The sequence below is a fragment of the Rhipicephalus microplus genome, chromosome 7 (assembly GCF_043290135.1).
Source record: "Rhipicephalus microplus isolate Deutch F79 chromosome 7, USDA_Rmic, whole genome shotgun sequence".
NCBI lineage: Eukaryota > Metazoa > Arthropoda > Arachnida > Ixodida > Ixodidae > Rhipicephalus > Rhipicephalus microplus.
Genome location: NC_134706.1, coordinates 106,324,111 through 106,346,528, shown reverse-complemented (window position 1 = coordinate 106,346,528; position 22,418 = coordinate 106,324,111). Strand labels below are relative to the sequence as shown.

The window sequence follows — 22,418 nt, the reverse complement described above, 5'->3', positions numbered from 1 at the left end:
GGCTTTTCGACGGTTGGATGACGTCGTCTTCAAGCATTTTTGTTACCTGCTGTTCTATCGCTTCTCGTTCTTTTGAAGCCACACGGTACGGATTTTGATGGATTCGTCTAGCCGTGTCCTCTGTGATGATTCGGTGCTTGGTCAAGGACGTCCGGCCAACTTACGAGGTGGACGCAAAACAGTCGTGGAACTAGTCTAGCAGCACAAGCAGGCGTTCCCGCTGTTGCTGAGTTAAGGTAGGGCTGACGTCAAGGTTAGGGGCTAGGTCACCTGGGTCTTGTGCAGGTGTTGCTTCGAGTGCTGAAAAGCAGTCACAAACATCTGCGATCGTGTCGAAATGTGCCAACGTTTTGCCTTTTATAAGGTACCGTCGCTTGGAGATGAAATTGGTCCACAGCAAGTTCGTTTGGCCGTCGGTGACATTGACTATTCCTTGTGCTACGGAAATCCCGTGTCTAAAAAGCAGCGAGGTTTGTTGGTCGGTGGCTCCTTCACCGTCGAACGGTACGTCACATGCTACTGAAACGAGGATAAATGATCGAGGCGGCACGACTATATTGTGGTCTTTGAGACAAAAGCATCTGTGCTGTGGTGATGTAGGATCAGTCAGACGAGCACTCTCGTAAAATGAAACCACGCGATCCGGGATGTTGATTATTGCGCCATGCTCCTAGAGAAAGTCAATTCCTATAATTAAATCTTTGCAGCACTCTGAGAAAACAATGAAAGTCGCGACGAAAGAAGAATTTCCTATGCTGATTCTTGCTGTGCATCTTTCAGTAGGGAGCAGTAATTGACCACCCGCTGTTCTTATATGTGGTCCTGTCCATGGCGTCTTTACTTTTCTAAGATGATCAGCCAGCTTGTGACTTATTATGGAACAATCAGCACCCGTATCGACTAAGGCCGTCACTTGCTCTCCTTCAATCATTAAATTGAGGTCGGCGCTCACCATATCGTCGTTGTTAATATTCGTCGGCGTCGAGTCGTTCTGTAGCGGCAGTACTGGGGACTTTATCGTCTTGTGGTCGGGCTGCGACCTTACACCGAGAGGTAGCTGCCTTTTGTTTCCCCGGTAAGGGCTGGGCGACCTTGTTCCCCGAAAGGTCAGCAAAAGTACGTCGATTCGGTGATGATGTCTGAGCAGGGGATGAAGAGCGTGATCTGTGGGCGGAATCGGAATGGCGATTACGAGGAGACTCGTGATAGGGAGACCACGTTGTTGAAGGTCCTCGAAAACCAGAGTCGTCATGGCGAACAATGTAGTCGTCGTTGACACGGCGACTGTCGTACCCTGGCCGAGACGGGCGAAGCGATGTGTCGCGGTACCAACAATAGCGAGCTATATGGCCGGCACCACCACAGTTGAAGCAGAGAGGGCGCCGATAGACGGTGCGCCAAGCGTCCATTCTGCAAAATTGTGGGCGTCTTATGTCCTCTCGTGGTGGTGAGTAAGGCGCGGCAAGTGGTGGCTTAAGGCATGGAGACATCGGAGACATGGGCCGACGTCTGAAAGCCTCCTGCAATGATTGCGACGAAGGTGCGGCTGTAGGTGGCTGGTAGTATGATGTAATAGCCGGGACGGGTGGTGGACGGCGGACAGCGTCGGCGTAACTCAGTTGACGCTGATCGCGGCCGAGGTCAGCTGCTGAAAAAGCGTGCCTAAGTTCGTCACGAACGAATGTGGCAACGGCAGTCACTGGTGTATCCACTGGAGGGGTCCAAAGCTTCTGAACTTCTTCTCGGACAATATCTCTGATCAGGTCACGTAGGGAGCCCTGATTGTCCAGAGTCACTGAAGCACTGTTGATTGGGGTGGTAGTGGACGAGCGATCATATATCCTCCACCATTGGTGCAGAGCACGCTCAAAGGCAGTGGCTTCTCTTATAAAATCGGCCACGGTAGTTGGGGCATTGCGCACAAGTCCAGCGAACAGTTGTTCTTTCACGCCGCGCATAAGGTAGCGCAACTTCTTCACCTCGGACATGTTGGGATCAGCCTGACGACAGAGGCGCGTCACGTCTTCAGCAAACATTGCAACATTTTCGATAGGTTTTTGAAGCCTTAACTCGAGCAACTGCTGAGCCCGCTCTCGACGGTCGACGCTAGCAAAGGTGTCAATCAGCTGCTGACGAAGCTCATCCCATGTGGATATACGGCCTTCTCGATTCTCAAGCCACGTGTGAGCGCCATAATCGAGAGTGAAGTACGTGCTGGCGAGCTTCTGTTGAGCTTTCCGCTGGTTGATGTCGGCAACGCGTTCGTAATGTTTAAGCCAATTTTCAACATCTTCATGTGGGGCACCACTGAAGCGATCAGGCACAAGCGGCTGAATAAGTGTTACCTGGGCTGGATTGGAAACGAGGCTGCCTTGTATCCCTTGGACCAACCGTGGCTGGCTAGCGGTGGCCATTGGTAGAGGTACGTAATGCCTGGTAGAAGGTTCGTCGTAGGAGGTCAGCTCAGGAGATAGGCCTAGCAAACAACGACGGAAGCGGTGCACTGGTGTCGTAACAGGTGGCTGCATGTCAGGACTTGATGAACGGCTTCAAGATGGGGTGTTGAGCATCGGCAGGCTTGCTACCCGGCACCTCCACCAGAGTCGCGGTTCAACGTAAGCAGTGCACCGAGACGTTGAGTCCGAGAACCAACGGCGTGTAATTTTATGAAGGAGTCAAGAGCAGGCGAGCAAAACAAAAGCACGTCGTCTTCTTCAGTCCCCCTTTTCACCAGCTGTTGGCGCGCACATCGTCTTCGTTCTTTGTTTCGGGCGCGGCCATATATATATATATATATATATATATATATATATATATATATATATATATATATATATATATATATATATATATATATATATATATATATATATATATAGAAGTAGGAGTGACAGTCAGCGCCATCTATAAGCCAAACAACGAGTGTGAAAACACTCTTATTCGCATGTTTGGCGTCACGTAGCACGTGAACTTATTATGAGCGGGCAGCTGATTAATTGTCCCTCTTATACAACCTAAACACACCAAGTCTGCCAGTACGAGACCCTCGTTTATGAAATAAGAGAAAGAAGTGTATGCCTAAGGGCTCGTTTTTCCGTGTTTTGACACAATATTAATGAGATCTAACAGACAGTAATGCCAAGGAATGTACAGGGGAAGTTATGAGAACCAATGGAGTGTAAATAAGAAGAAAAAAAAAGAAAAGTGGATGAAAAACTAACCAGCCGTGAGCAGGAATCGAACCTACGACCTTCGAATAACGCGTTGGATGCTCTAACCACTGAGCTATCACAGGGGTCTCCCCTCCATCCACTTTTTTGGGTCAATATGTGAATTTAGAAGTAGGAGTGACAGTCAGCCCCATCTATAAGCCAAACAACGATTGTGAAAACACTCTTATTCGCATGTTTGGCGTCACGTAGCACGTGAACTTATTATGAGCGGGCAGCTGATTGATTGTCCCTCATATACAACCTAAACACACCAAGTCTGCCAGTACGAGACCCTCGTTCAATGAAATAAGGGAAAGAAGTGTATACCTAAGGGCTCGTTTTTCCGTGTTTTAACACAATATTAATAAGATATAACAGACAGTAATGCCAAGGAATGTACAGGGGAAGTTATTAGAACCAATGGAATGTAAATAAGAAGAAATAAGAAAGAAAAGTGGATGAGAAAACAACCAGCCGTGAGCAGGAATCGAACCTACGACCTTCGAAAAACGCGTTCGATGCTCTAACCACTGAGCTATCACAGCGGCCTTCCCTCCATCCACTTTTTTGGTTTATGTGTGAATTTAGAAGTAGGAGTGACAGTCAGCGCCATCTATAAGCCAAACAACGAGTGTGAAAACACTCTTATTCGCATGTTTGGCGTCACGTAGCACGTGAACTTATTATGAGCGGGCAGCTGATTAATTGTCCCTCTTATATAACATAAACACACCAAGTCTGCCAGTACGAGACCCTGTCACACACAGGTGCCGTTAATTAGGGAGGCGATCGCCGGGCTAATTCCAAGGGCCGAAGTATCGGCCCCCCGAACCGCACCACGAAAGCGTGGACAATTTAGAAGTGGTCCTTTTTGGCGCGCCAGCGGACGCCGGCTGTGGCCCAAAGAACAAGTCAGAGCCGAGAGTTGATAAACAAACAGAATTATATTCTCAATAATGGGAGATCGAAAATAATACACATGAATGCACACTCCACAATAGTTGAGAACAATATGTCACCAAACAAACTACGTACTACACAGTGCAATCAGCCACACTCGAAACAACGGACACAGACAACAATACACACTACGATGCAGTCGCATGCATTGAACACCCAAGACACTTGAAGACTAAAGAGATAGAAAACCTATTCAGTCCAAAGTTCTTGGAACCAAAGTCTAGATGATACTCTTCCGAGAATCACTTACTCAAAGTCCAGCGTTGTTGTCGTCCCGCTGCCCTCGAAGTTCTTCTTCCAGGAAACCTCGCCGAAGTTTCTCTTCCAGGAAACCTCACGTCTTCAATAAGCCGCTCTCCAAGCTTCAAACTTCTTCGCCCGAAACACGTCGGCTTCACACACGCAGCTGTTGCCACGCGTCTTCGCTCGATAGCGGTAAACACACGCTCTCTCCTGTAGCTCGGGCCTTCACCCCTCAGGTGGAAATCATCTTCTTCTCGTGCTTTGTCTCCACGGACAAAACCTTCGCCGACTACACGGCGGAATCCCTACGCGCTCTGGCGCTAACTTTTGTCTTCTCCTGATCTCTCGTCTCCGCTGCTCGGTTAAATACCTTCCGCACGACATTCCAGAAAGTTCTCGTCATTTCGTCGGCGCGATACGCAGCGAAGGCTGGGTAGGGGGTGAGACGGTTCGAATGCCCTCCGCGATGGATGACTCAACCAGGCGTGACCACGCCTCTTTCGTTCTAGAATTCTCGCGGGCTTGCTCAGCCGCCGATGTGGGGTGAGGAGGTTCGTCGGCGAAGCCACGCTTCCGAGGGGAGAGCGCGCGCCCAGGGAGCCTTGGATGTTTGTTTTCTTTTTTTTTCTTTTGACCTGCCGGCGTCTCCCTCGCGCGTTATCGCAAGAATTTGGCGGCGCGCCCATTTTTAGCGCTCGTTCTGTGACAGACCCTCGTTTATGAAATAAGGGAAAGAAGTGTATACCTAAGGGCTCGTTTTTCCGTGTTTTAACACAATAATAATGAGATCTAACAGACAGTAATGCCAAGGAATGTACAGGGGAAGTTATTAGAACCAATGGAATGTAAATAAGAAGAAAGAAGAAAGAAAAGTGGATGAAAAAATAACCAGCCATGAGCAGGAATCGAACCTACGACCTTCGATTAACGCGTTCGATGCTCTAACCACTGAGCTATCACAGCGGCCTTCCCTCCATCCATTTATAGGGTTTATATGTGAATTTAGAAGTAGGAGTGACAGTCAGCGCCATCTATAGGCCAAACAACGAGTGTGAAAACAGTCTTATTCGCATGTTTGACGTCACGTAGCACGTGAACTTATTATGAGCGGGCAGCTGATTAATTGTCCTTCTTATACAACCTAAACACACCAAGTCTGCCAGTACGAGACCCTCGTTTATGAAATAAGGGAAAGAAGTGTATACCTAAGGGCTCATTTTTCTGTGTTTTAACACAATATTATTGAGATCTAACAGACAGTAATGCCAAGGAATGTACAGGGGAAGTTATTAGAACCAATAGAATGTAAATAAAAAGAAAGAAGAAAGAAAAGTGGATGAAAAAATCACCAGCCGTGAGCAGGAATCGAACCTACGACCTTCGAATAACGCGTTCGATGCTCTAACCACTGAGCTATCACAGGGGTCTCCCCTCCATCCACTTTTTTGGGTCGACATGTGAATGTAGAAGTAGGAGTGACAGTCAGCGCCATCTATAAGCCAAACAACGAGTGTGAAAACACTCTTATTCGCATGTTTGGCGTCACGTAGCACGTGAACTTTTTATGAGCGGGCAGCTGATTGATTGTCCCTCTTATACAACCTAAACACACCAAGTCTGCCAGTACGAGACCATCGTTCAAGGAAATATGGGAAAGAAGTGCATACCTAAGGGCTCGTTTTTCTGTGTTTTAACACAATATTATTGAGATCTAACAGACAGTAATGCCAAGGAATGTACAGGGGAAGTTATTAGAACCAATGGAATGTAAATTGCCCCGTAGGTATTAGAACCGATGGAAAAAATTGCCCCGTATCTGCATGTAATCTGTAAATGTCGTCGAAAGACGATAGTCTTGCGTGAGGAAAGAGTGAACAAGACATTTTTTATGTTCTTAGCGAGAAAATCGGTGAGTGGTATTCTGGAGGCTCTGCGTTAGAGTACCCCGAGCGTGCAACGGAGGCGATCGAACGCATCAAGCACGTCACGTGTGAGACATCAGCGCCATCTGGCAGTTTTTTTAGAATTAATAGCGCGTGGCTTTGAGACGGGTGTGCACGCCCGTCTCAGAGGTGATAAGGTGTAGAACGCATGGCGACTGGGAGGTGCCACCACCATCTCGTGTTAGCAAAATGTGTGAAACACTCCCCATTCCGTGCAAGCGGTGCATGGTCAGCGAAATGTGATAAGCGCTGCGGTCCTTAAAATTACTTATGTATGCCTTTTCTAGTAAAAGATGCACAGCCAAAATATATACGTGTTGTTATGGTGCCCCAGACATGCGCAATAATTGTTTTTAATTGACAATTGCACTAGTATGAACGCTAAGTCTTTAGCAACATTGGTGGGCTATTCGGTTGAGGTCGGCCGTGTCGAGTACCCAGTTCCGTTAAAAGTGGACAAACAGACAAATGCGCAGACATACAGACAGACAGACAGACAGACCAAAATCTTTTCTTCAAAGATTCCAAGAAAGACTCTCGTCTTAAATATAACACTGGAAATGGAATTTTTGACCTTTGGTTTTCCAATGCAGATAAGAAATTGTCCCATATTTTCGTAACACCGACTAAATTAATGACTGCAGAAGCAGTTTACAGCTTATGTGACCTCTTATATTCTTTTTCGATAACCCGCAAATCTAGCTGGACCAAAATTCAAATAAAAGCAGCTGTCGGGTTCTACTGAGTCCCAACAAATCAAAGTTGTTTTTTATTGCACGTTCAGCATACGTTTCAACGTTAAGCCACCGTTCAAGTTGTGCCCAGCCTTTCTTAGTAAGCATCACCAATGCTGACTAAAAGTCTCTACCATCCGTGGCACAAGCTTCACTGTTTATTCAAGGATTCTGCCACAAGTAGAAACGAAAAAAAAATACAGGACGACCTGTCACAGCCTTTCCTTTGTAAAAGATCAGCCTATACACAGACGTTGTATGAGCGCGTGTGGTAATTACATGTTGTACTGGTAGCAGTTGCGCTCAAGCAAAGATATACTGATGGCCTGGCTTATAAAATGAATTTATTTTTGCGCGTGCAGAGCAAGACTCTGAAGTATACCACTTTCAATTCACAAACTGCGATCTTTACCTAATGAAACGGTGGAATAGGTGGCTTCAAGCTGTGAGTTCACAGACATGGACGTGCTTTCTTTATCTCCGTACACCGAACTGCGCTGCAGGTTATTGTTTTTTTTTTTGCTATCACAGAAGAAGTTTACGTGTCTGGAGAATTAAATAGTCTCTAACAACGGGAAGCAGGATAAAGCACTGGCCGTTCACGTTAAAATAACTAATCTAACGCGTTCAGACCATACATTTTGGGGTGCAGAGTTAACAACTCTTTCGCAAGCTTTTAGAGGACATGGATATTTCAAGTCGAACGTCTAGACTTAGAAGCTGAATCAGTCGATTCAGCTGATGTAAAAGTCAAGTACATGTGTTTACGCACATGTACTTGGCTAACCGCAATCGCTATAGTTTACGACATAGGCACCTTGAATTCCTGCTTTGCAGAGCACACTACGGCACTAAACAACTTAAATACTTGATCCATAGTTTCTTAAACGAACATCCAGAAGTACTTAGCAATGTGTATGAAACTTCATCAACATCCCTGTTCAAGCGCGTTGTTAAATCATATTTGTTGTCCTACGTGCCTTCATAGTATGAGTACGACTCCTAACATCATGTGGCTTCTGACTTGGTACATTATTTAAAAAAAAACTATTGTACTATTGTTGTATGTATTATTGTACTATTCTTGTATGTATCTGTTGAAGTCCACACCAAGACGAGTCCTGTGAATGATACCTACACGCAATGCGTCGCTTTAATTTGCGAGGCACTCGGAACCCAAGTTCCCGAATCACATTCGTCGTTGTCGTTCCTGTGGTTTTCGTGTTATGCCTTCATACATAAAAATTCACTGAGATCGCAGATTATGCAAAGTGCAGTATTATATTTGTTCCGGTGTGATCATACATGTTCATCGTCTTTCTATATGTTCGTATGTGAGCTGCGCCAACTTCTCGGCCTGTGGCAAAATAGTGGCTGTACGATGCGAAACACAAATACGCTATTGGTGTTTTTGCGAGTACCGCTATTTATTTCAACTTTGTGTATTGCTATTTTGTGCATACATGTGTATTTGTGACTGGACGTATTGTTTGTGCGTATACTATATGATCACTGCAAATATCACGATCATCACCTGTCCATCGCAGTAGCAAGCTAGCCATCATAGAAGGCTAACATCTTCAGGAATTTCATAAAGACTGCTATCCCTAGTTATACTGATACGGTTTTAAGAATTTGGCAAAGGTGCTGTAAAATTTTTTAAAAATATGAAGGCGAAAGTGTTGGTGGACCAACACAGATATATGTTGATGATCTTAGTCCACACTACGATGTATAGGCGCCCTGCAACGAAATTTTTGTGACGCAACAGCAATGCAGGAACCTTCAACCTTGCAAGCAGCCCGCCGCAGTGGTCTAGTGGCTATAAGATACTCGGCTGCTGACCTGCAGGTCGCGGGATCAAATCCCAGCTGCGGCGGCTGCATTTTCGATCGAGGTGGAAACGTTGTAGGCCCGCGTGCTCAGATTTGGGTGCACGTTAAAAAACCCTGGGTGGGCGAAATTTCCGGAGCCCTCCGCTACGGCTTCTCTCATAATCATATAGTGGTTTTGGCACGATAAACCCCACAAATCAATCAAAAGCAATCAATCAGTCAATCTTGCAAGCATGAAAAGCCAATTTATGCTCGGCCTCGATACGAAGCGGATGATACTCGCGTATCTTCCCAAGTAGGTAACTCGTGAATGCTTGATAAGGCATCGCTGCTGGCCCAGAGTGTAGCACATTATTCAGTTTTCTTCACTACACTGTAGAACTACTGCGCTGTTGATGTGGCTAGCAGCGCAAATACAAAGGGCACGACATGATTACGCCACTCGCGGGCTAACGTGCTTTCAACTTTTTTTTTTTGCTCAAGTGAAACCACGAGGATGAAGTGGATGACGCACATGCACAGATGGAAAGCTGACTTTCGATGTCAACTTTCTTGCACCATAATGGGCACACGGGTATTTTACAGCACAATACATATGTTAACCACTCAAATGATCTCTAGACGTCACCTTACACATCAAGGAACTGGTGTATTAAAAGTGCATTGGAGTGTGGCAGGTTTACAGGTAACTGTCTTGGTAGGAAGTGCGGCAAAATATACAAGAAACACATGACACAAGCGTGTATAATTTGGTGCACTTCCAATCAAGATGGATTCATATCAACTGGCCCGATATATTTGTTTATTGGGTTACAGGTAACCATAACACCATAGAGTAAATGTTACTACGTGTTCTACTTAACGTTACTAATATACGCCGGTGATATTCAGCTTGCGTTGCAATGAAAAATAATGAATAATAATAAAATTGCACTCTCTGCAGTGAGTTGCACAAGGATGGGTGACAGCAGAGCTAGTGGAAAACCAGCTGTTTTCGACTTGGCTAGGCTTGTAATCACTCAGCTTCTTCTTTCTACGACTCTTATTTATATTAGGCAATGCATAAATATGGTTTTTCTTCTTTTAATACCTTTTCTCGCATGCCTGCTTCAATGTGTTTCTAATTTTGCTTATTACTTCTTTTTCTTGTTTTTTCCTTTCTTCTCTTTATTATTCTTTCTCTTTTTCTTTCTTTCTCACCTACTTACTCCTTCCACACACTTGCTTTCCATTTTGACCCCTTTCCTATAGTATACGATAAAATGCCATTCTATGCTTTTCTAGCACGCAAGAAATGTCTCACTTTCTGATTGTGGGGACGCGATCGAGTGTGTGCCGTATCATGATGACGGCATCTTTCTATAAACGACAAACGGTGAACCGGTGACCTAACACTTCTGCTGCAAAAAGAACAGCGCTTACGAAATTTGCCCGGAGCAAATATACGTGAACAGCCAGCTATATTGCCATTTGTTCGAGTTCAAGTCCACACGTGAGAACTCCTTAATTGATAGCTGTATACGCTAAGACCCCTGTGAACAGGTGTCTATTTATTGAGTTCTTCAGAGCAACGTGGAGAAAACTTCACCCTGAAGTGGGTAGCACTACGTGAATACCTTTGATGGTTGCGATGAGATCAGATTAAAGGGAGACGTCATTTTCTTGAGGACTCCCGCTTCCGAACGACCCTAGACGACTACGGTTATCTCCGTGACAGACTCGGACGCCTATTTCCGGTGAAGACCTATGCTCTTCAAGGGATCGCAGAGCTCCTCGCTGTCTTCGTCACACTGCTGCTCGCACTGTTAATGTTTTTCTTCGAGACCGATATCTCGCTATTCTCGGATGGGCGAACCGCCTGCGCCCGCTGATTGCTTTCGGTGAGTAATGACGCCTGAGCGAGACGCGCAAACAGAGAAACGCTTCACTGTCGCGACGAGATGCCTCCAGTAGCGATTCGTGCATTGGGCTACGAAGACGCGCAATGAAAATAGACGGCATTTGTTATAGGCACTCCTGCAGATTAGACTCGGTGAATTAAAGACAATAGTGCAGCAAGGACGTGTTTACGTGGGAAAGGAAATCAAGAACCTTGAAGGATACGTGCCCCTATATTGGTTCTGAAATGTCACGTGTTCATCGTCAGAAATTGTTGTGTGTGCCACCCTCAAGACCATTCTCCACGTAATGCTATTGTTGTAGATGTAAAGCTATGGAAATCAAGCTGACAAGGCCACGTTGCTAAGCACTGCCACAGCAACGCAGTATCTGTTTTGGTAGGCAGCTGAATTTTTCCATTTATGGCAAGGATCTCAAACTCTGATCACCTACCTACCAGGCTGCATCCATAAATTTCATCACCACAACACGCAGGAAAAGTTAATATTTGAAAAGTGGTTGAGGGAGGGGTGGGGTGAAGTTCGAAAAAAATGCAAGGTAACTTTGCCTTACGGTGAATTTTTTGTCCTATACCTCACATATCTATGAAAAAACAAACGCCTTGCCTTAGCAAAGGCTCTGAAAGGCCACTCTTCTAGCTTTTGCTGTGACTGTGCTGCGCCTTTTGTGCAGGCCTGGCATTTTTTTATGTTTGGCGGCTATGGTAAACACAAACTGACCGCATGGGCTGAATGAATGAAAGTGTAGCACTTTGTTAAAGTTGCGGCCGGGTAGCAAGCGACACGGGCCTCACAAAGAATGTGCTGAAAACTAGTACCATAGGTCTGAGTCACACAAACAAACTTCATTAATTGCGATAGACGAGAAAGTAATACAAGTCTTATTTAGCAGTGTTGAAGAGAGTCAGAAAGCCATCAAATGATAAGGGGAAGAGGCTATGATGAGCGAGTCATTAGCTGCTATCGCAAGCGGGGCGGTCCCCGTGCTTGGGAGTTGTGATGTATAGATACAGGTCTCATGGAAGTTTTGATAAAGCAATCTATAGAATGCCGCAAAAGTAGGCAACACTATATAACCATTTATGACTTTCTCTGCTAAATCATAGGAATGTTTTTATAAAGAGTGGGGAGGAGGTGCAACAATAATTTAGGTATGTTCGTGCGCGCGTTTTTACGTGATAGTTTATATATGAACAAAAACTTTTGGAGGTGTGTCCGACTTCGCCAAAGGTTTTAACAAAGTATGTCGCAAGTTTTACTTAAACTTGTTAAACCTTTGAGCTTACTTTTGACTCTCACCTGTGTACATAGCATGAAAATTTCCTTTTAAACAGTCACATTGGCAGGGCAGTCTTTGAAATTTTGATCAAGTTTCTTGGTGTTTGCAATTTTTTCAATAAATCTCACCTTTGTTAAATAAATGGGATAATGTTAGAACTAACAATGAAAAAATATTGTGTGTTGACGCGTAACCTAGGCACCAGCAATAATATTGCCACCTACTTCTAGTAGTGGGTCGTATGCCAAGGTGAAGGCACACACCACAGAGAAGAAAGAAGTGCGCGTGCCCCCCCCCCCCCCCCGCTCTGGCCAACAAGCCCAACCGACCCGCTTGGTTAGAGCCCTGTGGCTCGGACATCAATAAACCTTGTCGACACCCCCTGGAGCGACGTGACAATTGGTGGAGGTGCTGGGTAGCCCCTCACGGATGTTTCAGACCCCTCCTGGAAGCGGCACCACAAGCCCCGTGCGAGTCCACGCTCCCATTCATCGAACAAGCCGCAGGATCAGGGGATTGCCACCCGAAGCTGACCCTATAGTTCACACCAGTATGATGAGCACGTCCGTTCAAACCACTTCAACAGGAACGGGAAACCCCCCGGTGACTCGGTACACCCTCGAAAGTAACAGGTTCCGACACCGTTTCATGGCACCGAGCTCGAAGACGTCGAGGACTGGTTGGTCGACTTCGAACGCGTGGCTGCTTTGAACGACTGGAACGACGCGGCCAAACTATGGCGTGTGTACTTCTATTTGGAGGATGGAGCACGTTCCTGGTACATGAATCACGAGGAACAGATGACATCGTGGCCCGAATTCCGCCGCCGGCTGTTGGACACTTACAGAAGTGCTGATTGCCACGAACGAGCGGAGCGAGCGATCCAGGCCCGCATCCAGATGCCCAACGAAACTGTCACGACCTATGTGGAAGATATGACGCGCCTGTTCCGACGGGCCGATCCAAGTATGACAGAAGAAAAGAAGTTGCGTCACCTGATGCGGGGAGTTAAGGAGCAGCTTTTCGCTGGCCTTGTACGGAGCCCTCCGAGCACGGTCACCGAGTTTTTGTCTGAAGCCGTCACGATGGAAAAGATCCTTCAGCATCGATTCACCCTGTATGAGCGGCAAGTGAACACGTCTACTGCTCAAGTTCTCACGACTTTTGGGAACAACACCGAGTGTCTGCGCGACCTTATCCGCTCTATAGTACGCGAGGAGCTGCAAAAGGCTGCCACACCACCACTACCTACGGTGAGCTCTATTGCAAGTATCGTCAAGGACGAGCTGCATCATGCCCTGCGTGACCCTGTGAGTCTGGATAACGCCACACCCGCCCCGGCTGACTACCACCGTGCGACTTTTGCGCAAGCCTTGAAGCGCCCAGCTTCTTCTTCCCCGCTGTTTGTTCAGGCACCTCCTACGGTTTCACTTCAGTCGGCGCAGCCTCTACGGTACTACGAGAACACACGCACGCCCCCACCCCTCGTTTACGCCAACCCTGTGCATCTGCGGAACAACCAGCACACTACCTTGACAACAGACGTGCTTTGCCTTGGAAATCTGATGTTTGGCGCACTCGTGATCGCCGACCTTTGTGCTTCCACTGTGGTGAAGCGGACCATTTGTACCGCCAGTGTCCATACAGGCGCCTCGGGCTGCGCGGCTTTTCAGTATATTCAGCGCCTCCTTGGTATGGCCAGCGACCCCGGGACATTGAGGATTACCTGGCTCAACAGCGCATGCCACCGCCTTCTGGACGGCAGCCGCGCTCACCGTCGCCGAGGCCCTTTTCATCTTCGCCACAGCGCCATGCTGGCGCACGGTCCCCCAGTCCCCGCCGGGAAAACTAACGCAAGCGACCCTTGGAGGCGAGGTCGCTTGCAGTCGACGTGCTGAAGACCTCCGATCAACGCTAACAGTAAATGGTGTGGATTCGACTGAGCGATATGTGCGGCTTTCTCTGGACATACCGGTGCTGATAGACGGCTATGCAGTAGGTGCTTTAGTTGATACCGGGACTGACTATTCTATACTAAGCGGGAAAATAACCAGACTACTAAAGAAGATAATCACGCCCTGGCATGGCTCTGTGATTCGAACGGCTGGTGGCCACACCATCTCTCCGCTTGGAACCTGCACGAGTAGAGTTCGGGTCTGCGGTTATACTTTTGCAGCAAGTTTTCTTGTGCTCCGTGAATGTTCACGCGACGTTATTCCTGGTGTTGACTTCCTGCAGGAGTATGGAGCTGTCATTGACCTTCAAGAGAATCGCATCACCTTCTCAGCCGACCGAGCACTCGACAAGCAGGACGACCAACAACGTGCCGACATTCTTCGTGTTTTTGCTGAAAGTATAACGCTTCCTCCAAGAGCCAGTGTTATTGTTGACGTCACATGCTGTGGATTGCGAAATGGTGAAGCGATTGCAGAAAGTAATTTTGAACACCTGCTGACTCAAGGTGTTTGTGTGGCTAGGAGTATCATACAGCTACGTGATGGCCGATCTCAACTGCTCGTTACAAATTCCAGCAACGAACACCGACACCTTTTCCGTGGAACTTCGTTAGCGTTTGGAGATGAATTAGGTACCGTTCCCATCTGCTTCTCGTCCGACGCAGTGGAGGCCACCGATACGTCTCTAAACAATATTGATATTAATTCTAACCTCACACCAGAAAACCAGACAGCACTGCGAAAACTCTTGCTTGAATTCAAGTCATGCTTCGCTGCTTCCTCTAAGGTGCGCCAGACTTCGATCACTAGGCACAGAATCATCACTTACGACGACGCCCGCCCAGTACACCAACAGCCTTACCGTGTGTCAGCGAAGCAACGAGAAGCCATTCGTACGCAAGTTCGAGAAATGCTTGACGACGGCATCATCGAGCCTTCCAACAGTGCGTGGTCCTCTCCGGTCGTCCTAGTCAAGAAGAAAGACGGAACGCTACGTTTTTGCGTCAATTACCGGAAGCTGAACAGCGTGACTAAAAAGGACGTGTACCCGCTGCCACGCATCGACGACTCGTTAGACAGATTACGCCGCACCCACCATTTTTCCTCTTTGGATTTAAAAAGCGGGTATTGGCCGATCGAGGCTGACGAGCGAGATCGCGAGAAAACGGCCTTTGTTACCCCTGATGGCCTGTATGAATTTCGAGTCCTTCCTTTTGGTTTGTGCTCAGCGCCCGCAACCTTCCAGCGAATGATGGACACTGTCCTTACTGGTCTGAAGTGGCAAACTTGTCTCGTATACCTTGATGATGTTGTCGTTTTTTCTGAAACCTTCCAGCAACATCTTCATCGCCTCAGGAGTGTGCTATAGGCTATCCAATCAGCATATCTTACACTCAAACCGCAGAAGTGTCACTTTGGTTATGAAGATCTCAAATTCCTTGGCCATGTAGTCAACGCGAAAGGAGTCAGACCCGACCCCGACAAACTTGCCGCTTTAGCCGTGTTTCCGCATCCTACAGACAAAAAGACTGTTCGGCGTTTTCTGGGCTTGTGCGCCTACTATCGACGATTTATGAGAGAGTTTTCGAAGATACCGGAACCCTTGACTCGCCTTACACGCGACGACACACCGTTTGTATGGGCTACTGAACAACAGGCTGCTTTTGCCGAGCTAGGACAGCGGATGCAGTCAGCCCCTGTTCTTGCGCATTTTGACGATGATGCTGACACAGAGGTGCACACTGACGCCAGTAACATCGGCCTCAGCGCAGTGCTCGTCCAGCATCAACACGGCAAAGAACGAGTCATTGCCTATGCCAGCCGCTCACTGTCCCGTACCGAGGTGAATTACACGACCACAGAGAAAGAGTGTCTCGCAGTAGTGTGGGCGATCACCAAGTTTCGCCCGTACCTCTATGGTCGTCCATTTAAAGTGGTGACGGACCACCATGCCCTCTGCTTGTTGGTAAACATTCGTGATCTCTCTGGACGACTGGCCCGATGGAGCTTGCGTCTACAGGAATTTGGTGTTACCATCGTATATAAGTCTGGACGGAAGCATGAAGACGCTGATACGCTGTCGCGTGCACCCATACCTTTAGTTAATCAAGAAGAAGACGACGATGACGGTTTCCTGGGCGCCCTTAGCTCATCTGACTTGAGCAGACGCAAGCGAGAGGATGAAGAGATTCGACCGCTCATCGACTATCTGGAGGGTCATAGCGCCGTTATACCTCGCCATCTATTTCGTGTCATGACGTCTTTCTGCCTCCGAGGTAATGTCCTGTACAAAAAAAAAACGCCCGTGCTACGAGCCGCGCTCACCTCCTCGTCGTTCCGAAGGACATGCGGGACGAAGTCCTCTCCGCGTGCCATGACGAGCCCACATCTGGTCATGTAGGTTACTCGCTAACGCTCGCCAGAGTAAGTGAGGCGTACTACTGGCCCGGACTTTCGGCAAGCGTGAAGCAGTACGTTAAAAGCTGTCGTGAATGCCAGCGTCGAAAGTCGCCACCAAGCAAGCCGGCTGGATTACTTCAGCCAATTGATCCACCCCACAAGCCATTTGACCAGGTCGGCATGGACATTCTCGGCCCATTTCTTTTATCGTCCGACGGCAACAAATGGGTCAGTGTTGCAACTGACTATTTGACCCGCTATGCTGAGACACAGGCGATACCACGAGCCACGGCTTCTGAGGTAGCACAGTTCTTCATGTGCCACATTGTTCTGCGCCACGGTGCTCCATCTACAGTGATAACCGACAGAGGAACAGCGTTCACTGCACAGCTTATTGATGAAGTTTTTCGGCTAAGTAACACTAGGCATCGAACGACGACTGCTTACCATCCGCAGAGCAACGTCTTAACCGAGCGACTAAATAAGACAGTCACAAATATGATCTCCATGTACATCGACGTCCAACACAAAACGTGGGATCGCATTTTGCCTTATGTGGCGTTCGCTTATAACACCGCCGTTACAGAAACAACCCGATTTACACCATTTCGCCTTCTCTACAGCCGCGAAGTTCAGACAATGCTGGATGCGATGCTTCCTTATGAAGGCGCTGATCAATTAACAACTGACGCAGAAGAATTTGCAGAGCGTGCCGAGGAAACTCGCCAGCTCACCCGGCTACACATAGGTCAGCAGCAACAGGTAGATGCACGACGTTACATAATGCGTCACAATGACGTATCTTACAGTCCGGGAGACCAAGTTTGGGTTTGGACCCCTGTTCGACGCCGTGGCCTCTCCGAAAAGTTGCTCAGCAGATACTTCGGTCCGTATAAAGTAATACGCCGCGTGAGCGACGTAAACTGCGAAGTGGTTCCGGACGCTACGTCATCACAATGGGCATAACGAAAACAACCGACCTCTGACATAGTTCACGTGGTGCGCATGAAGCCCTATTTTGCGCGTTCCTAAAAGACCACTTTTCCTGTGTTTTTTTTATTTGTGCTCTGACAATTGTCTCATCATTGGTGAACTTATCGCGTCTAACATTTGATTATTTGTGCCCTTTTTAATTGTTTAACCTACTTTGTTTTGGTTTTTTTTTCAATAACTTTGCAGCATCGGGACGATGCTCTTTCTTTTTTTTTTTGTTGAGGAGGAATGTTGCCACCTACTTCTACTAGTGGGTCGTATGCCAAGGTGAAGCCACACACCACAGAGAAGAAAGAAGTGCGCGTGGACCCCCTGCTCTGGCCAACAAGCCCAACTGACCCGCTTGGTTAGAGCCCTGTTGCTCGGACATCAATAAACCTTGTCGACACCCCCTGGAGCGACGTGACAATATGCAGCGCTAAAGTTTCACATAAATAAAAAAAACGAGCGCGGACAGCCTAACTGCTCTTCCATCTTGACTGTCCTATTTCTGAACATTGTATAAAGTGTACAAGGGAATGCGAAAACGCACGAGAATATATTTGTCTCCCTTGAACCAACATTCCTGCATATTGAAAGCACTTACTTTTTTTTACCAACGCAAGAAGAGAAAAAAAAACATTACACTACCATCTAACAATCAAGAATTTCTTTTGTGACAAAAACTGGCTTTTAATTACGCATGTTAAAATTACCGACAGCTTCGATAACAAAATGAATGTCTCTGAAGTCCGTAGGTCCCTGGTAAAAATACCCAACCAGCAAAACTTTTTGAAATGATCTGGACATTTCTGTTTACACTGTGGTCACGTTATAATTACGTAAAAAAAACCGGTGCAAGACAAATTTTTGTTTCACTATTCCAAGAATAACCGATAAATTGTACCTAGCTATTTTCGTATTTATTTATCACGTAAATAAGTCAACTGAGAGATATAAATGGCAGCAAATATTTAGGCCTTTAAATGACGACACTTTGCAAAAGAGTGTCGTAGCTACAAACCCCACTGCCACAAAAGAAAGTTACACTGCAAGGCAAACACCACGGTGAAATCAACATGTCTGTATTCCCGTCCTACATACAGAACCTCAGTTTGGTAGCAGGTGCACGAACTATGTAACGGATATTTTTCGGTATAAATTCTTCCCTGTTTACGTTGTACGTAGAAGCGCGTGATATATCCACGAACGTATGAATGGCGGCTTGCTTGTTCCCAAGGGTACCACCTTTTAACGAAAAGCCTTCACACCATTTAAAGTGGTCAGGCGCAATGACAGAACACACTAGATGGTTGCCTGACAATGTACAACGACCAATGATTGATGGGAAATTTCGATTGAGAATCTCTACTGCTGACAGCATCTCTGGGCTGGCGCCTCTCATATATCTTTTCTGAGTTCCCCAGGTGCGCTCGCTTAACCAGTACAGCTCGTTTATGGTATTTCTGTTTACTTCTTCGTATATTTATATTGAACGCTCCTTGTATCGTTCTTTCTCTTTCTTTTCATAGTTTATCACTCTATTTATTGGTTCTAGATTCTGTTATCTGTACATAAACTCTTTCTTTTTCTTTTGAGGAACAGTTTCTTGGGCTAGTTGCTCTTTCTTTGAATCATGAAGTTTTTGTCTCTATATGTCGATTTTCATTGCGCCTGTTTTTTTTATTTCTCTCCTCTTAATGTGCTGTGCTTTCTGTCTCCCTTCTTTTTCACCCTAACTTTCTTTACCACTATCTTGTTATGATACACTATACAAGGCCATGCTATCTATGCCATGATTCGCTTGCGCGAGTGGATAACGCAGTAGTTACTGAACTTGCTTTTGCATAAAATGCACGAGGGCTCAATGCCCATGTTGTTAGAGCTTTTTTTTTCTTCAAATAAGATTGTCTTTTTTTCTTCTTCTTTGAATCTTTTTTTCTTTCTTTGTGTAGACAATTTGTCATTCGTTCGAGTTATTTCATCCCAGGCTTGACATAACGGCGCTCGTTTTGCAGAAAAAAAAGTTTACATCGGCGCTAGTTCACTAAACATTATCAACGTTTCTTGCGCGACCTTTACAAAAAGAACTGAATACAGCGACGAAAGACGTACAAAACACGTTAGTGAAAACTAACAACTGTTTAATACGTTGGTACTTAACAACTATAAATGGGACCCGCCGCGGTGGTCTAGTGGCTAAGGTACTCGGCTGCTGACGCGCAGGGCACGGGATCACATCCCGGCTGCGGCGGCTGCATTTTCGATGAAGGCGGAAATGTTGTAGGTCTGTGTGCTCACATTTGGGCGCAGGTTAAACTCCAGGTGGTCGAAATTTCCGGAGCTCTGAACTATGACGTCTCTCATAACCATATGGTGGTTTTGGGACGTTAAACTCCACATATCAGTCAATCAAAGCAACTATAATTGGATACCACTCGCGCGCTTGGAGCTTCCCAAACTACCGACACCCTATGTCCTTGTTCATGCGCTTAATTTACGTTAGGCTGAGTGCTGCTCATAGTGCACTTACACAAGCGCCCTCTTCTGCCATTTAAAGAAAGATGAAGTTATTTCTAAACAAATAAAAATATAATTCCAACAAAAAGAAACGCCCATAAGTTCCAAAACCCAAATGACCTAGTTATACGTTGAAGCTTGGATGGAAGCTCTAATATGCATAGAGACAATGCTCTATAATAGATGGATGATCTAACAGCAAGAGCTGAACTAATAAAAAGGGTTCGCACTTCTCTAAGTTCTAGCGAATGATGTATGTAACCGGGCGCAGCAGAGTCTTTTATCACTGGCCCCGTTCATAGGTGACCCTTGAAGCTGACGTGACGGTTTGGCGGCTGCTCCACGAAGAAGGGCGGGAGGGGTGTGTTCGCTTTCTGGACGTGTTGTTAATCACTGCGCTGTGACTTGGGAGTCGCCCAGTGCGGATCTCTTCTCCGGTGCCAAGCAGGCTGTCGAAGCATGAGATCGGTCCGCTTTTTTTTGAGGTTCTGTGCGCGTGAGCCTCAGCTTCCAGTGCAGTTTTGATGCATCCTTGAAATGGTCACGTATGCACTGGCGTCTTCCGTGGTTCCCGCTTCACTTTAGATGTCCTTCATTGGTGAACAATCAACTGACACACAAAGCACCAGCCATGTAGCCCAGATGCATATAGGCGTACCAGCCAAGGGGGCAAAATGCCGCCCCCCCTTTCCCACTAAGCAAAATCTCCCCCCCCCTCGCTTTCGACAGTGGTCACTATTGGCTTCACGCTAGGGAAATCAAGTGAGTCAAAGTTTTCCTTCACCACAGTAATCGCTCAATTATATTGTTAGGAGAAAATGAAAATGTTACGAGGGAGCGTTACACTCTAGGTAAAATTTTTCACTATTTCTGCTGTGACGATATTTCTTGTAGACTCTTTGCGGTACGGGCCGCTTGTGTGGCGCTTTCACACCTTGTCCTGTAGCACTGCAGAGCAAGCTAGCGCTGAACAGGTGTCCCATGCATAACTTGTGAAGGTTTTATTTTGCCGTGACTGACCAGTTCAGCTACGAATTGGAAGGAGCCAATTTTTTATCGATTGGTCAAAGCATTTGCTGCTTCCTGAAAACAATTTTCTTTTATTGAAAAAGAATAGCATCACTGCTTCTCTATCAAAGCCGCTATGAGCCGATGAGTGTTATGAATCTTTTTAATCTTTAGCTTTGCCCAACTAGAAGCGCAAAAAAAAAGCTTGCCGCTTTTGTTTCCGAGAAACCTGATCAGCCTTGCTTACGGTAACTTGGGGCGACGACAGCAGCTTGCAAAGTGGCGACGAATAAAGCTACGCACTCCAGCTCAGTGCGAAGCTCTGCTTTTAGGCTTGCCCCACAACTTGACCAGGAAGAACAAGAAAGATTGTTGTTTCTAGCCCTATTGACAAAACTTGGTTTGTGGTTTCTACCGCAAAACTTGGTTTGTAGATCATGGTTTCTAGCCCTATGGACAAAAAGAGTCGGGCTAGTTGGTTAGTTGGTTTTAGTTTAACTTGAATTGTCATTTACATCTTGATATAGTACTTGGATAGCAAAGAAGCATACATGTAGCCCCCTTCTTACCCTCTCTTTCTCTCTTAGTAAGAATGAGCTCATAGAGATGCTCATGCGCACAAGCTGCTGAACGCCATTATGCTGCATAGCGAAATTATTTTAATACACTAATATAATGCATCTCCCCAGCTGCTATAAGTAGCCACTGCTATTGTCATTTGCGGCTATCCTATTTGAATGGCAATTTGAAGTAGACCCTCTTCGGCTACTCCAAAAAAGCACCACGACGTTTTTTAGACTGGTGACGTCTTGTATAAAGCGGCCAATTGTATGGTACTCAGAAAATTTTAAATCTTGAAGAAAGAACGGCAAACGATATGTCGCTCTAAAAATAGTTCACTATCCTATTTTTTACGTGATCGTGCACAAGTGATCATTACGCGATGGATCTTTTTCGTGTCACTTGTTGCCCCGCGTAAAGAGCTGGTGCTGCGTGTAAGACAAAGCACATTTAAGCCAATTATATACAGCTTTTAGGCCTAGAACACAAAGCATATCTAGGCCAATCAAAGACCAATCATATGCTTCAAAAGGACACAACACGAGGTAGTTTAACGTAACGGTACACACGCAATGTTTATATCCTTTTTATATATTTAGATAGATTTAGGACTGTAACCATACTCACTTTGCACCGACTTGATGTCGGCCTTTTCCAAAGCAGATTCAGGAACTTGCATGGTTATGTGGTAAAATAGATCACTGACACACTGAATTCTTGGGTTCGATTTCTGCTAAGATCCTTATTTTTATACTTTGCAGTTGTCGGGTAAAAGCTGTTGAGGGCGGAGTTTTCAAAGGTTCTCTTGTTTAAATTATTGAAGACTGTTGTCGTCGCTTCAAGGTAGAGACAAACTTAAGGGCACATAGCCGCATACCCGCATACTTCAGCCTGTGGT

The 22,418-nt window shown here is 46.3% G+C and overlaps 1 protein-coding gene across 1 annotated transcript in view; it reads right to left on the bottom strand.

Moving 5' to 3' along the window:
* The window catches only part of LOC119185792 (cardioacceleratory peptide receptor-like), a 62,614-nt gene extending 40,415 nt beyond the window's left edge, over positions 1-22,199 (bottom strand). Inside the window, exon 1 of the mRNA XM_075870068.1 lies at positions 22,148-22,199. Coding sequence (XP_075726183.1) covers positions 22,148-22,199 — 52 coding nt within the window. The remainder of the gene's footprint in view (positions 1-22,147) is intronic.
* Between the last annotated feature and the right edge of the window lie 219 nt (positions 22,200-22,418).